Source organism: Lepeophtheirus salmonis, chromosome 1 (assembly GCF_016086655.4).
Source record: "Lepeophtheirus salmonis chromosome 1, UVic_Lsal_1.4, whole genome shotgun sequence".
Lineage (NCBI taxonomy): Eukaryota > Metazoa > Arthropoda > Copepoda > Siphonostomatoida > Caligidae > Lepeophtheirus > Lepeophtheirus salmonis.
The window spans coordinates 30,481,645-30,499,178 of record NC_052131.2 but is presented as its reverse complement, the minus strand read 5'-3'; the positions used below and the strand labels follow the sequence as shown (position 1 = coordinate 30,499,178).

The window sequence follows — 17,534 nt, the reverse complement described above, 5'->3', positions numbered from 1 at the left end:
AAAAAAATTAATTTAGAAATTAGAAAAGGAAAAATGATTTTTGTGCATGTTTTTTCTTCTTTTTAGCTCATTATTTGATAGGTCGTCGTGGTTTTAACTTGTCCATTGAAAGTGAGCATTCTGGCCTATCCGTGATGTAAATTATTTTATAAATGCCACTACAAAATATATATTAATGAATTTATATATAGTTATTATATTTTCTCTGCACTAATGATATTTTGAATTTAGGGGGTCTCCTCTTAATAGCGGCTATTCAATTTAGTACTCGGTACTTTGCCTTAAACTATATTGCCTCAGGAAATTTTACCTTAGGGACATGTGTCGTTAATATACTTATGTATGAATAAGGTTTAAACGTTGTAACTGCTTAATTTTTGCTTAAAATTGATATTTCTTTTGAAAAATAAAAAAAAATGTATTATTTATTACATTAAAATGCATTAAATGTTTTTTTACAGAGAAGTGATTAGCACTTAATTACTTCAAATTGCCGCCGTGTTTTTTTGTTTTTTTATGAGTGTGTGTGTGTGTGTTTCTTATTTTAATCATTTGATAGACTTTATTGTCTACAAATCAAATTCATTACATACTAATATTTCTTTGATGTATGCATTGAAGTTTCGGGGCATGATTCCATCATTTTTCCACTCAAAAACAACCATTTAATGGGTTTTATAGAAATACACATCACATACTTAGATTAAAAATTCAAAGGGAACATGCATTGTAACTAAAAATGAACAATAACGACGTATAAATATCATTTATTTATATATTAAGGCAAAATATCCATGAGGTAAACTGTCTTTTATGTAAAATGCTTTAAGGCGAAATGGTTTAAGGCAAAATATCTCGAAGCCAAATAGTTTAAGGTAAAGGACCTGGCATTATTTTTGGTTCTTACAAACTATTTATCCGCAACATTTCACTTTAAATAAACCCCAAATGGCACTGCTTTATCATTTTTTTCCCATGACGTATCCAATATTTTCTTTTCTTGGCAGAATTGTCTGGCTATTTATAAAATTAAAAGATAGAGATAACCTATGAAGGTGGCGTAGATAGTCTTATAGATTAATAAAGTCATGAAACTCTGAGTTTCCCTAGCAGATAAAAAGGTATTACATTCAACAACTTATTTATATGAAAATATTAATCACGTGATCATTGTTTCGTCACTTGTATTATAGTTTTTTTCGTGCGTAATACTAATAGCATGGTGTTGCTGTTTTAAAAAAAAAGAAAGAAAGAGAGGTTTATAGGTGTCTACATATCTAGCTATAAGAGACTGTATTGATCCCATCACAGATTTATGTTCACATTTGAAAAAAATAAAAGAATTTCTTTGTAGCTTACATAAATTTTTCTTCTAGATACCCCCTCCCCCCTATTTCTTAAATTAATTATTCTCAATGACACATTTTACTTATTAAAATAAAAATAGAAAGAAAATAAGTTTAATTTAAAAATTCGAGTAAATTAGATCCCTCCCCCCCCCTTACATATTATCTAAACTCTTTTGACTAAAAAATGTGTGTATACTTATTTTCTTGTAAATGTAAAGAAAAATACCCTTTGAAAAAATAATCATATAATGAATTAGAAGTTCTTCATGCGTAAAAACAACCATAAAGGCTCTGTATAATCATTTCAAAGATTAATAACAAAATGCATATAATAACATTTAAACTGAAGAGGTTTTGTGATTCTTTATCGAAAAAGTTCCGTAAGTTGATTTGAAAAAGTTATTAAATAAAAGTTTTCGCTTGACGTCACAATATTGATGACATCCATTTTTGGGGGTCTGCATTGACACCACATTTTTCATTAATATTGAGGGAATTAGTAAACTATTGTATGTCAAAAAGGGACCAACAGATATATTGACCTTATTGTCTATAAAAATGTTATCGCTCAATGGTCTTGTTTCATGATGTATAAGAGCCTAAAATGTATAAAAAATGTGTTAGTACATCGTGATGCAATCTTATTTCCGTATTGTAGGAAAAATTAACTATTACAATCGAAAGAATAAGATATTTTTCTGACTATCATACTTTTCGATCCTAAATCGATCCAAAACAAATTTATTTTGCTTAAATATTTCAATTTCATAGGGTTTTCAGTTCATAATACCTTTATTTATTTAAATATCAGTGTTTTTCGTTTCCATCCAGTAGTACTTAATACAAATGTGAAGTCTTTTTTTATTCTTAAAACCAATGGATGAAGTTCCATCAAGATTTATTGTTATTAACTCTTGATAAAACTTCATTAAATTGCTTTAAGAATAAAACAAAACTTAATAGTTGCACCGAATATTACTTGATGCCAATGATAAACTGTAATGTTGAAATAGAAACAAAGTAATATGTATTGAAAATCCAAACGAAATGGCTAGATTCGTACAAATAAATATATATATATATGTATTTATTTACTTTTATGATCGATTAGAGACTAAAAAGGTGAAAAACAACTTATTCTAACCATTGTAACAGTTTTTAACATAATTCTCTTAATATGGAAATAGGATTATAGAACAATATAATAACATATTTTGAACACATATTACAGTCTGACATAATATAAAATTTATGACCTTTTATTTGTGGGTTAAATTTGGTCTCAGGCCCCCAAAATGCTGACGTAACAAAAACATGCTCTATTATAGCAATATTTTCATAATATATATTTATGGTTTCTTAATGCCTTATTAGTAGATTTTATTATAGATTTACTAATGGGGAATTATATCAATTAATGCATTAATTAATTAATATAAATGTGCTACATATAATGTTTTTCGATGATAGCATCTAATTAATATAATTTTATATATGGTAATAACAAGTAATTTATGAATTATGTATAACGATTAATAAACATTTTGTTTTTAATACATTATATTTTGTTTATGGAAGAAGGAGATCCTTCTATATATATATAACGTAGGGATATCTTCTTTCGAGTTGATACAAGGGATGTACCTTACATCATCTCATGATATCAACATCAATAAAAACATGATGATCATTCGAAGGTTTGTCATCCCACAAGATGTATGGATACTATCATCAAAACCCCGTGTCTCAACAAACGACTCCATCCCATGAAGCAATTCACTTATATTCAGAAGAGGAGTATCCTGTTATTCGTCAGAGGCCTAAACATCCATCCAATCCCTCTTCAGCCTCCTATTTGGATTTATCTTCAAATGGATATGTAACATCAACCCCAGAGTGCGCTTCTCGTCGACTTAATTTTACGTCGGATGACTCTGGAAATGTATCAGATCTTTGGTCAGAGATATCAAGTCCGCTCATTCAACTCCGTAACAATTGGAGGCGACAGAGTAAGAGTTTGTATAGTACTGCAGCCTCTGAGTCCTTCATGGATAAGGTCCGGACTCTACTACCTGTGATAATAGGCATCGTAGTACTTTCTGGAGCGGTTTACTCTGTACAAATTACGTTGAATAGCTCTAGAGAGCGTGGTGTAAAGTTGAGTGGGAAGTATGCATCCATTTTGTATGCCCATCAAAGGGTCTATAATTCAAGCCGTCCCTCAAGAATACCTCTCGGGGAAATTCGTGATGAGTCTGGTAAAGTACTGAGTGGGAAAAGAGCCGCCATACAGTTTAGTTATAACAAGCGAAATGTTGTTATTCAGGATACACAAACAGACACAGAAACTCCTCCTGCTCCGAAAGTGGTAAAAGTGGAACCTTCACAAAGCCAATCAGAGTCGAACAGTAATGAGATTACCGAAAATAAAAGAAAAGAAATTGTTAAGAAAGTGGCTAGTTTTGGACATTTTGCCACGTCTAGAAAGACAAATGTAAAGGAGATCCGTGGAGTCAAGAAAGGTGGTAAGGTGTTAGAAGATGAGAAAAAAGGAAGTGGTAATGACGATGAAAAAAAACAAAAGATCACAGATGATCGTCCGATCAAAAAAGAGGAGAGTAATCTTAAAAAGAAGCGTTCAAAGAATGAGAACTTGCAATCAAAAAATCCTTCTTTGGAACCAATTGATTTGGATGAAATTTTTAAATCAGGACTTCAGTCAAAGGAAGTGTCCAACATTGTGGAGTCAAACCCCCTTGAACGTTCAGTCGTTGTTAAAGAGTCATAGACTTTTTTTAATGGATTAACTTTTTTATGTAATGAATTTTATGCTTCCTTTTATGAGAAAAACAAAGTCTTGTCAAATTTTTTAGTGATATTTATTTATTGCCATTTTTGTGGTATAATGTTTAGCTATTTGAGAGATTCTTTAAATAAATATTAATAATTGTTTTATGTAATAAATAATTTGAAATATCATAAATAATAGTACATAGTAATTAGTAACTATAATGGTTAATTAACTATTTATAAAGAGAAGAGTTGAAAATAATAATAACAATGGTTGACTAGAACATATCGTGTGTTCATTTGTATTCGTTGATTGCTTGCGAGGTCTGGTTCTTCGATTTGATGTTGTTTTATTTGTTAATTTGAAAAGATGGAAAAGGGAACGGAACTGCAATTGTATATTTTTATATTATCTTGAACCAAACCTGAACAAGGACAAGAAAGGATGACCTTTGTTACTTATTTATTTATGATGAGGAATGTAGTAGGGTGTGCTTTGTTGCTCAGCAAAGGTCCCGGACGTACAGGCACATGAAGCTGGAAGTTTGAAACTCTCAATGGCGAACGGGAAATAGTAATCAAAGGGATCGTAGGTAAGGAATCGATGATAGAGTGATTTTTGAACACATTTCGTTTCGTAGCATTCAGGAACAAGGGGACAGGGAGTTCCCTGCTTGCTACATTGCTCAACTCGAACGGTTTGACTTAGAGTCTCATAGTGAGCCTTGACATTATTCACAACGATTCTCCACTTCCCTTGAGAGTTGATGGCTCGAAGAGGCATAACATAGTCTGTGCTAGAGGGACAGAGATAAGTCTCATCTCGGAGATCCTTGAGTCGGTCAATGGAGTTCTCTGTATTGGCAATAACGTCCTTATAGAGAGCAGCTACTGCGGCATAGTGGTACTCGACGGCATGTTGGATTTCGTATGTAGGATACTCGTAGTCCATGAGGCACCAAGTATTTGTGGAGTTTTTGGAGCAGCTGGGAGGTCCATAGGTCTCTCGTACGGGATTTGCTCCTACATGATGCCCGTAGAGGGGAGCAGGGGTGTATCCGTAGGGAGTGCTGTAGCCGTGAGGGCCATATGCAGGGCTGGGTGTGGGGGAGTAGTGTGGGACGGGAGTGGGTCCATATCTTGGAGTAGGGGTGTACATGTTTGCACCTAAAACTCTGCTCTGCCTCCCCATCAGAACAAAGACAAGTGTAAGTGTAAGCTGAAATATAGAAGGGAAAAAATTAATATAATAAACATAAGTATATTAAGCTCAATATATGTATGGTTACAGGCATAAAATAAAGCCATTGCAGTAAGAGCAATAACAATAATAATTTTATTAACACTACACAACAATAAAATCCTACATGATTAATGTCCTTACATTTACCTTCCAACAAACGCATGTAATTGGTATTACTTTTCATAATTGAACATAATTTTTCATTCCTATTTGTAGGTATGAACACGCATACATGGTAGCCATATTGTTTAAATTAATTTTAAAAAACATAGCAAAATTATTTCATGTGCAGATTAAGCCAAGGATATGCAAAATACATGCCCCAATTGCCTCGGCAATTAAACTTTTGTCACCTCCTACAAAAAACATTAATAAAACAGAGATACAATCTTCATTGACTCACACAACCTTTCATCGTCTTAAAAGAGGAAGAAGAAAGGCCTGGAATTAACTAGTAAACAGTCAATTCTTCCCTTTTAACTATTCTTGCCTTAGCCATAGAATTATAGATACATGGATAGTAATGTAAATCGTAAGTATTTTTTAGCTGGTGACTTTTTTTGGAATCAGTAACTTGAAGAATGTTTTTTTTTTTAGCGGTTCTCATTAATATTTATCGGGTCGTTAACGAGAAGTGAGTTTATTTTCCAAATACATTCTCACTTCCATTTATTCAAACCCTGATTAGACATTCGCGTGTGATCATAAAAGACGGAGAGTTGCTTTTAGGATTTGTTGAGGAGTTATAATTGTAAGTCATTGTTGGACTCGGAATAGAATTGAAGATAGACATTGGAGTCATTCTTGCCGATGTTTTCCCCGTCGTCACAGCTGATTGTAGCTCGTCTAATGAAACGTCATGACAGCTAAACCCCTTTCCTCCCAAACATTCTTCAACTTGTCCGAATTATCATGTTGATTTTTTGGTTTCTTTTTTTTTAACATGCCATAAATACACACGATCTTTATCACTATACAGGGTGTCCACGATCAATTGGAACTATCTTAAAATTCAACATGCTTGATAAAAATGGAATTTGGAGTGTATTTGTTAATATGAAAAAGTTAGACATGATATTAAACAATAAATTTATTTAACATGTTCTCCCTCAGCAGCCACCATCTTCTCCATCCTGCCCCTAAAGGATTTGCATCCCCTGATGACTTCCGCGGAATCGACAGCATTCCATTCCCTCGTAATGGAGCCCTTCAGGGCCGCGATGCTCGTGTGGCTGACCTTTCACACCTCCCTCTACAACTTTCCCTACCAGTATTAATCACATTGATTGAGGTCGGGTGAGTTGCAGGGCCAGGTGTTGCGATCCTGGAAAGTGATGTCGTGGGAGTTGAAGAGGTTAGTGATCCTCATGGCAATGTGTGCGGGCGCTGAGTCTTGTTGAAATATGAACTCCCTCCCCGTGGCCATATCCATCTTCCAGGGGATGACGAACTCCCCCATGACTTCACAGTACCTTATTGCGTTAACCCTTTCCTTGGGATTGAAGAAGAAAGGAGGCATCACCTCACCGGTGCTGCAGATGCCACCCAGGGTCATCACGGAGGCCGGGAACTTTGTGGTGAAGACCCCAGGGGCTTCTTCCCTCTCCTTGGCAAGCCACCTGTCATTCTGGACGTTGTAGCTTCTATCGACAGTCCAGTTCTTCTCGTCGGAGAAGAAGATGATTCTTCCTCCATGGCTCTTCAGGTCACTGAGGAGACGCTTACTGTTAGTGAACCTGGTGGACTTCATGGATGCCGTGAGGATGTGTTGTTTGGCCATTTGGTATGAGCTGTACCCGATGTCTTTATTTACATCCTTGGAGACCAGCTGCTTGCTCACTCCACGGTTCTTGGCCAACCTGGACAAGGAAGTCCCGGCGAAGCCTTGATTGACTTCCAGAGGCCTTCAAGGAAGCGGGAAGTGCGGATTCGGTCACTTCTCATGTTGTGGGCCTTGCAGCAGACCTTCCCCTCAACCTCCCAGGGATCGAAGACCCGGTACACAGTGGTCTTGGGGTAGTTAAGAAGCTTGTAGATAGCAGAGGGCTTGTGTCCCACGCGAGCCCATTCGAGGATGGTGTCTCTCCTTGCTTGTTCCATGATGACTATTGTTTGTTGTCAAAACAATTGTGGTGGAAGTTATAGTGTATTGTTCATGCAACCTTTTATATTAGTATGATTTAACCCCGAATATCCACATTATGGATCTGGATGAAGTTTAAAGTAGTTCCAATTTAGCGTGGTCACCCTGTACATGGAAGACTATCCACGTCCATGTTTTTTTTGTTTTTTTTGCATTTGAATCAAAGATCCTTCTTCTTAAGTAATAATTTATGTGCTTACATTTTTTTAGTGCATAATGTGTATTAAGATTCATTTTTTGAAGATTATTCTTTGAAAAAAACAACACTTGAGAATCAATGCCATTAAATGAAGAACAGTCAAGCAGTTTAGGAGAGTAATATTATTGGTAGGCATGTATAAAATTGTCGAAACTTTGTGATAATTTATTAATTTTTTTTTTAAATGCAGTTAACCTGCAAGCCCATTCAAACGTAATAGCGAGAAAAAAAGATAATTATATTTTAGTAATCCGAGTCAGCAACATTTTCCTATAAATATACTTTTATTTTTGATTTACACTCACGAGAATTCATAAAATTTTTACACCCCTCGTCCCTACATTGGATACTTTGAAAACATTTTGAGAAATTACATAAGTAATAGGGTCGTTGATGATTTGTACTAAATACAAATGACTGAAAAAACTGGGAAAACAATACTTACAAAAAATATTTAATCTTATATTTTATACATCAAAAAATATTTATAATCTACTATCCAATTTGGATATGTTTCTTTGATGAGTAGTACAATCTTTCTTATCAAAAATTTACGAGGGTCGTTTGAAAAGTCAGTGCAAAATCTGAAAAATGGCACGACTGGGGCGTATCGATGTTAAGTTTAGTTATTAACCTCTCTTGTAAGAACTGACATAAACTTTCTGTCAGATCTGTCTATTTCTCTCTTTTTGGCATTCGTTTGAATTGTGAAAGTGGAAAATGGACGAAAAAGAATTTCCTTGTATATTAAACATCATTTTAAGACAAGCAAACCACCTTTACAACTAAAAAAGAAGCTTGAAAAATAATATGAGGACTCTGCACCTTCGCTTAGGACAGTTATCCACATGGTGGGTGCCGTGATTGCTCACGCTTGACCAATAACGAAATCGTGTGAAGCGTTGCAAGAACGATTTGCAGATATTCCAGAAGACTCTTTTAGTGTGTTTAGAAACTACAAAGGTTCTTCTTCGCCTCCTCTTATTCTTCTTATTATTTAATATGTAAAGTACTGTTTTAGCTTCAATCTTAATAGTAGAAATAGCTGTACCTCTCATGTATTTATTAGAGAGGTGTAGTAAAGATAAATCATATGACGTCACACTTTATGATATTTAAATATGTATGTAGATGACGCTATCATAAGTACTCACATCTACCAGTGACGTAAGCATAAATCAAAATTCATAATTTTTTTACATACTTAAAGTTACACTAAACTAATTTTAATTGATAAACTTAGATACTTTGCTACCGTGTGTGTGTTGATATTAAAATTTTAATCTGCTGTATAAAGAACAACATGTACAGAGTCTCAGAAGTATTTTTAATCATAATTATCCTTATAATATTAACAAATATTTCGCAAAATGTCCTTAATCTACGGCCACTATGGCCTGAGCCTGAAGGCCTTGCGCACCTTGATTACTAAGTTATTGGACATATCAGTCCACTCATTCTCAATGGATGCTCTCAGGGAATCAAGATTGGTGTGAGAGACTTTGAAGGCCTTGCTCTCTACGAAGCCCATATTCCATAGCCCAGTTGCAAGCAGTACAGTGACGAGGCTAGGGCATAATTTTGGAGGCTAGATATTGTTGAGGTTTTCATCAAAACAAGCTTGACTTACAATAGCCTTACACCATCTACGGACACAAGAATAGGGCCACGGCTTCTTGGTTGCATTACTGATAGTCCCCTCGCTGACGTTGAGTCTATGCCAACGCCCTCTTGCTTCAATGTGAAAGGTCAAACCTTCCTAGAAGTATTCAGTGACAATTTCGAAGTGTCTTCTACTTCTCGCCTTTCTGGAGAGGCTCTCGCCGCTGTTTATGCACCTCCTGACTTTACTAACACGATCAACAGAGCAATCAATAACGTCCAGGATCTGAAGAGTGATGGGTGCGGAAAAAATCTGCTATACGTTGTCTTTTTTTAACGTTGTCGTTGTTTTTGACATATCATAAAAATAATACAGAGTATGAAAGCAGATAAACCTAGAAACAATTAATTTTTATATCCCAAAATCGATGGTGTGCAATAATGGCATTATGGAGCTCTAATTGGTGCGGTACGATTTGCTTAGACAGACTGTATAATGTTAGTGAAAAATGATGCCTTGTAGAAAGCAATTTAAAATTAGAGACGTTTTTCAAGGACCGCAGGGGTGGGCTAGAGGGGATGTAGCCCCTCCAAATTAAGGATTTTTGGTTTTTTACTAGTAAATTAGAAAAACTAATTTTTTTCTTTTGGAAAAATTTAATATTTTGCAGTTTATTTTATTTTTCATACAATTTTCTACAAAAAATTTAATTTTTTTATTATTTATTTACGATGCATAGCTATGGATTTTCTAATAAATTTCTCCAAAAAATAAAATATTTAAAATTTAATTTTTTGAACTTTTTTCCCAAAAGTTTATTTTTTGTGTTACAGCCGTGGATTTTTATAAAACAGTTAAAAAAAATGTAAGTTTTTGAGGATAGATTTGCTAGTTGTTTTTTTTTATAAAATTTAATATTTGATTTTTCTTTAACAATTGTGGATTTTAAAAAAATTAAAAAAAGAAAAATCAAGCCCCCCAAAAAAAAAAAAAATATATATATATATAATCCTGCTATAATAAAGAAACGGTACTGGACTCGACTGGGCAAAACCGATTTTAAGTCTCAAATGAAGAACAGATACAACCCTAGGTATTATTTACAACAACAAAAAAGTCACTCAACCTGTCATCTTTCATTCAATTGATAGTGTAGTATTCAATTTCATTCAAGCTATTAACTTATTATATATTATGTATAATTATATTATTAAATACTTAGATAAATTTAAAAGCAGTAAAAAAATAAATCACAGATGTTGAAGATAACTTTTTTTTCTTTTCTGTTTTACTTTAAAGAAACCTTCCATTGTGTTGAAGGATTTTTGAAGGTTAGTCTTTTGTGAATATCCAGAGTTATAATGCTTTAACAATACTGATTCAAAAAAAGAAAAAAAATAGCCACATTGAAACAATTAAGTCATTATAGTAATGATACATACTACTTGTAACACAAGAAATTATATTAATACATAAACGTCGAATAAGGGATTTAAAATCTCTGAATAGAACCTTGTAAACATCTGCCGATACTTGTTTCTTATTAAATGAATAAACCATGAAATTCCGGAATAAGACATTTATATATAATATGTACCTTAGTTTAGTGAATGTAACGTTATTGAGCTTTAATAAAAAAATGACGTCAATAAATTTTATCTAGATGACTATGCTGAAAACAATTCCTTTTGGACTAACCCTGCATAAGGTGACACTTTAAACGTCGTGAAAAATGATGAAAATCACTTGTATTTTGGACATGTTTAAAAAATCGAATATTAAAATGGTAACCCTGAAAATTTGAACAGCTTAGCTGTCATGACATTTCATTAGATCAGCTACAATCAGCTGTGACAAAGGAGGAGGGGAAGAAGGAAATAAACAAGGAAATTGGCAAGAATTACGCCAACAAGGACTTACAATCATAAATCTGCAACAATATTACTCTCTGTCTTTTATGAGCTCACATGATTGTTCTATAAGGCTTTGAATATAATTGAATGAATTATAAAAAAGAGTTAAATAAATATGACAACAGCTTTGGAAAAGAAAATTCATTCTAAAGAAATAGCAAAAGGAGCAAAAATCAGTCGGTAGTTATACATTTCTTTCTAACTATAGATTTATCATTGCTTGTAATTGCTCATAGCGCCTTACGAAGAGCTCTTTCAATTCAACCAATCAATCTTCAGTACGATGATGAGAGAAAAGAAGCAGAAAAATCGAAAGCTGACAACCAAACACAGAGTAAATTTTTATATTTGTGAAGTTACACCGTGAATAATGGAGTATAATTTATGGGAGTGACGTCAATGGACTTTATATAGGAGATGAATAAGCAAAAAGAGCATTCCTATTGGATGACACTTCCAACTCATGACCAATAAGGTGACACTTTAGCATCATATACAAAATGAAATACGAGCTAAGGACTTGAACTAACAATCTGGGACTCGAATCACACCTAAGTCTCATTAACTTTGAGTTATATCGCAAAGAAAAGTGTATACTGCAACATCAGACTCCACTCATATTGTTGTGTTCGAAGTGTAAACGACTCTTGACTTGATCCAGAGTACTCAAAGTTAAAAAATTTAGCCTTGAATATGATATTCGAGGTTTGAGAGTCCCAAACATTAATCATTTAATTCAAATTACAATTATTATTTATGCGCTGTTTATCTGAAGGTTGAATTTTAATATTTAAATTGGTGACTGACTCAGAGATAGAGGGAGACTCGTATGAACTCTCGACTCCAAAAAACTTTAGTAGCATTGATGTCTCATAATTACCCCTCCGTTTCGTTTATCCACCGCAAGTAAGGAAATAATGCATAATTTATCATATACTTCCTATATCGATTCTTTTTTTTTTTTAATTTGGTACTTCATTAGTTTCTGATTTATTAACACATTATGAAATTAATTATCGATGTTTCGAAGAATGTTGTTTATGTGTTCTTATTGTTCATGTCCCCAACAATGGAAATGAAAAATTAGAAATAATATATGATTTACAGCGAATCGAAACTCAATATTACTCTCTCCAACTATCTATGTAGCCCTTCAACAAAACAGTTGAAGCTAGAATGATTTCTCACAAAATGGAGTGTGGAATACATTTGTATTCTTTGGGGAATTACCTTCAATATATATTTACAAAGTATTTTTATGAGCCCGTTGGGTGCGATGCAAATTGCACTTGAAGTAGCTAAAATCGGCCATGAATGAAGAATGGACATACTTTATTTGGAAGTTCACAATATATAACTCCTAAATCAAATAAAGATTCTAAAAAATAGTAAAAATTAGGTCATCCAACAAATTTGAATACACAGCCTATATAATTAACTCAAATATGTACAAGAAATTTTGAGCTGTGTGTATACAGGGTGGGGATTCTAAATACGGAAAATTAAAGTATATTTATTTCACATAATTAATTCTGCAATTTAAAAATATTTTTCGTCCTGTACATGAAGTACAAAATTATTTGAAATTGTGTAAGATTATTTTTACGTTGATGCGCCGCATATGTATCAACTACTTATAAAAACAGAAAGTTTTATATTGCTAAATATATCCATTTGAATGTTGGAGTGGTTATACATCCCATCAGGGAAGTACTCACATTAGGATTTGAAGGGTGAAGTAACGGAGGTTTAGGTACTCTCGTACTCATAGTAAAAAATGCCTCGTCATCTAAAGGAATCTACAAAATATGTTCAGGCTGAATGTGCATATATACACATCGATATACGTATAAGGAACAAGTCTTATTCCTTATAAATTAAATAGCCTTATCAATTCCATCAAACTCTGTTATTTATTTGAGGGTAACAAATAAATAACAGATCAGATAGTAAAGTTATGTATTCTATTTTTATTTTTCAATTGCCAGTATTATAGTATATATAATAATTTTTTATGACAATAGAGTGTAAATTGTTTATTTCATACTTAACTAATGAACAAACAGCAACAATGGCAGGAGTCAAACTTGATATGAATCAATTCTTCCTCATGTCTTGAAATTACATAAATGGAGTCTCTAATTAATAGAACATTGTTGTTTATGTAAAGAATGATTTTGAATACATACCTAGGTTAATTATTATTAACATTGTATGATTATTTCTAATTATCTATACAATAATTATTAGATATATGGATGTGTAATTTTTGGAGACGAAATTGATTCCACTTTAAATGGTTTTCTAGTAGACTAACATCTAAAAGATGCAGATCGAAGGCAAATGCTAGGAAAGTCTTTTTTAAGATGTGTTTGTAGAGCATAGATTTCGTTTTCAACAGACTGTAATGGATCGGAAGGAAATCCAATCTTTTTATAAACAGATTCAGACTCTAAGTATAAAGTATCTACGTGTATGATGGAGAGTAAAACGGAGAATTTGTTAGGGAGTTTATTCTTATAAGTAGTCATGAAAATCGAGGATATTTTTTTTTTTTATCTTGCCTGTTTTTTTTTTTTTATTTGGCAAACTGAAGTGTAAATTTTCTTATCCTGAGCTGTTGTCTTATTATTCAATTCTTTAGGAGTCTACTTCCTTTTTTAATAAATTGGATTAAATTCAGAGCCTGACAGAACATTCGTGTGTGCAAATAAAATACTTTGCTGTCGAGTTATGATTCTCTCTCCTTGTTAGACTCAGAGGAGAATTGAGGATCGACAACGGAGTAGTTCCTGGCAATGTCCTTGTTTATTTCCTTCTCGAACTCCCCCCCCCCTAGTCACAGCTGATCTAATGAAACGTCATAACTGCTCTCCTCAGAAATATTCTTCAAAAAACACAATGCAAAAGCATTTTGGCCCGCAGGCTGAAACCTAGATTTTTTATAATTATTTAAGCCGTAGAACACGAATATGGTCATTCAAACTTGTAGGTATTTTTTTTAAATTGAAATATAAGGTCTGTTCTATAAGTTCAGCTGTGATATATAGCATTTGAAGAAAAAACCAAAAAATGTATAAACATCTAAGAAAGATCCTTCATTTTACTCGATTTTTGGGTTATTATATACATTTTTATTAAATATAATCTAGATAAGGTAATAATTAATTCATTTTTTAACTGCTGAAATGTTTTTATCAATTTATTATTTACTTTGATTTTCATATATATGGTTTTTTTCGTTGAAATATGGCACGGAATCTTAGTTATACCCTAAAAACTTGATTTAAAAAAAACGCTTTAAAGGCCAAACCTTTATGGATTGAAAGTTATAATGGTCATATTCGTGTTCTACGGCCTAAATAACAATAATAAGTCTGGGTTTCAGCCTGCGGGCGTTCCAATACCTTCATTTTGTTGCATAGTCTTATAAGGGTTATATTTTCAGTTTCTTTTTTTTGAACATACCCAAAATAGAAACGATTTTCATCACTAGTTATAAATGTAAGTCCTTGTTGGACTTAGAGTAGAATTGAGGATCGACTTTTGAGTAATTCTTGCCTTTGTCCTTGGTAGATATGGAGTATGATTTGTATTTATGTCCTTACTCTCATAACTATTTGTAACCCTAACTAATAAAAGTGCAAAGACAGCCACTTTACTCCATAAACAAACTTTATCTTAATTGACAGGGTTAACATGTCAATTCTGGTTTCTTTTTTAACATACCGAAAGTGCTTATAATTTAAAACTCTGATCATGATCCGCTTGTATAAATTGTACTCATATCCATCATTAGATATTGCAAATTCCCTTCAATTTCATTTTAATTAATTTATTGTCGGAATCCAAAAATGACTGCCTTCTTCTATTTTTTCAAGTAAAATTTTGTCAAATTATCAATTATAACTACTTTTACATAGTTTTGTATAGATAAATCCCATAATACAATGTAGAAAATGACGATTTATATATAAACTGAAATCCCATCAGTCATACCTATAGCCATAGTTGCAAAGAGCCAGTTGCAAATACAAAAATGATTTTTAAAACGACTAGTTATCTTAAATCCGTAAATTCCTTAGACTTCTCAATCGATCTCCAGCATCTATCTTTGGAAAGATCATTTAGATATTAGCATAAGGCTAAAGGAACCATGTTTTTTTGTTTTTTTTTGTGGCAGAAGAGATTTCAATCTATTTGATTTATATTAGACCGAAATAACTATTTCTATCGTCAAATTGAGGGATATTATTTTTTTTTTTTTTTTGTCAAGTTATGGTCTGAGGGCAAACGTACCTAAGTTTCATTTCTCTTTAAAAAATTTATCCATCTAAATCTGTTAATTCTTCATTCCATTTACCAAGGAGTCATTTCTGTAGATTAAGAATTTAATCACTAATAGTCACAGAGATGGGACCTCAGAGGCAAGTTGAACTTCATTCTGTATCTTCCAATTTGACTTATAGTTGGAGGTTAAAAGCTTCATACTCCAAATTAAAAGATTCAAACTTGTACATATTATAAGACTCTAGGCAGTTGAAACTTATTTTACAGTGAATTAGAATAGGAAACTATATTAGTACTCACAACCCTGTACTTGGATCTCACTCTAAAGCCCGGTGGCATCAACTCCAATAAAGTTAATTTTAACTAAAAATTAGTGGCGTCATAAGTCCTACCTTAAATTTAGTTCAAGTTGGTATAACCGAACATTAAAGTGAGGCTGGAGTCTTGGTTACTATAAATGAGAAGACTGGCGCTTTAACTTTGATACAAGCCTTGAATCAGACAAGAAGTAAAAAAGTTATTCGTCATCAGCATTGCAGATAGTTATACGATTAAAATGAAAAATTTTGGACATACATTGAGAAAACTATTCTTTTTTTTTTCTTTTAGTGATAAAGCTCCAGCAATAAGGTATCACCAATTAGAAAAGGATTTTCTAATTATTGTCTATATATTCTTTTTTGTGGTTCCTGTCTGACTGAATTCCCATAATTAATCAAGTACAAATTTCCCTTTATAAACTAAACACTTTTTATGTATCCAAGAAACTCAATTTCCCAATATCCATTAAATTTTTGTCAAACTGTTATACATATATACACAGCCCGTCAACACAAAAGTAAGCTAGAATAATTCTACAATTTCTATTATCAAATCATTCTTAGACTCCTTTAAGTGTTTATTAGATAGCAATTAAAGTTGTCAAAATCGATCGTCGTAATTAGATAATAAGAAAATTGATATATTTCATTTAAAAGTAGCCACATCGGGGCCAATATCAGTTTCTTACATCAATTAAAGTTTCTAAACTATATATATAATCATTGAGTACCTTAATTAATATCAGAAAGTTGAATAATAAACCTATAATTCACTCAAATATGTCTTTGAATTAATGGGATATATTAATCCTACTAATTAATCGGGATTTAGCCCTATTCTAGATTTTTGTTCAATATTGTTTTTATATGTTACAACCCCATCAAATAATAATACATTTAGTTATACGGAAATATTATATGAAAATCTTCTTACCGTGAGTGCATATGAAGGAAGCATTCCACAGAATTTGAAGTCTACACTTAAGATAAAGTACTTTTATTCAAAAATATTAGTTGTACATCAAATACTGACTCAAGTTTGTGAATACAACTGAAAGTATTTTACATAATTTTAATATAGTTTTATACACTGCAACTCGTCAATTTTTTTTTTTTTTTTTCTTTGGTTATAACAAGTGATGTTTTTTTTTTTAAATAATATTATATTATTTTCTACGCTAATTATGAGAGTGCGTCACATATACAAAAGAAAAGCGTACACACATTTTGTCATATGGTTCCAAGAAACCTTTTTGAATAATAGATTGTTTAATATATTATTTATTAAATGAATTTGTATACAAATACAATATTTTATTACATCCATAATAAATAAATTATGGTCCTTGACCATTTCGGAACTTTTATAATCTATTATACATATGTATCAACCTCTCATTTGTGTGGATTTTTCAATGAATTGGCTAAGGTTATAAAAGTGATAAGGATCACGGAAGTGATGGAAGAGACAGGGGAGATGTAGAAAAAGCGCTAAAAAAATAAGTTAGATTTCATTGAAAACTCAATGTCTTTCTGATATATTCATACAGGTTCATCCGTCTACAATACATCACTTTTTGACAATTACGAATATCGTCAAATTTGGTAAATAAAATTCATAAATACAATCAAGGGACACTTTATTTACATTATCAAAAAATATAGCTCCCTTTTGGCTTAATTA

At 32.4% G+C, this 17,534-nt stretch overlaps 2 protein-coding genes across 2 annotated transcripts; one reads left to right on the top strand and one right to left on the bottom strand.

Annotated features, from left to right (window-relative positions):
* Positions 1 to 3,038: 3,038 nt before the first annotated feature.
* Positions 3,039 to 16,895, bottom strand: LOC121128556 (neurotrophin 1). The gene is made up of 2 exons (XM_040724154.2): positions 16,785 to 16,895; positions 3,039 to 5,358 (listed from the first exon to the last, which is right to left on the bottom strand). The coding sequence occupies exons 1-2, from the start codon at positions 16,806 to 16,808 to the stop codon at positions 4,603 to 4,605; spliced, it is 780 nt and encodes a 259-aa protein (XP_040580088.1). The 5' UTR covers positions 16,809 to 16,895; the 3' UTR covers positions 3,039 to 4,602.
* On the top strand, positions 3,064 to 4,335 carry LOC139906248 (uncharacterized). The gene has a single exon (XM_071890788.1). It carries the CDS (start codon positions 3,064 to 3,066, stop codon positions 4,135 to 4,137), a length of 1,074 nt encoding a protein of 357 aa, XP_071746889.1. The 3' UTR covers positions 4,138 to 4,335.
* Positions 16,896 to 17,534: the final 639 nt, after the last annotated feature.

Coding starts and splice junctions, on each gene's coding strand:
- LOC139906248 (XM_071890788.1), top strand. CDS start 3,064: ATGTATGGATACTATCATCAAAACCCCGTGTCTCAACAAACGACTCCA.
- LOC121128556 (XM_040724154.2), bottom strand. CDS start 16,808: ATGCTTCCTTCATATGCACTCACG. Junction 5,359..16,784: donor TTCCTTCATATGCACTCACG/GTAAGAAGATTT, acceptor TCTATATTTCAG/CTTACACTTACACTTGTCTT.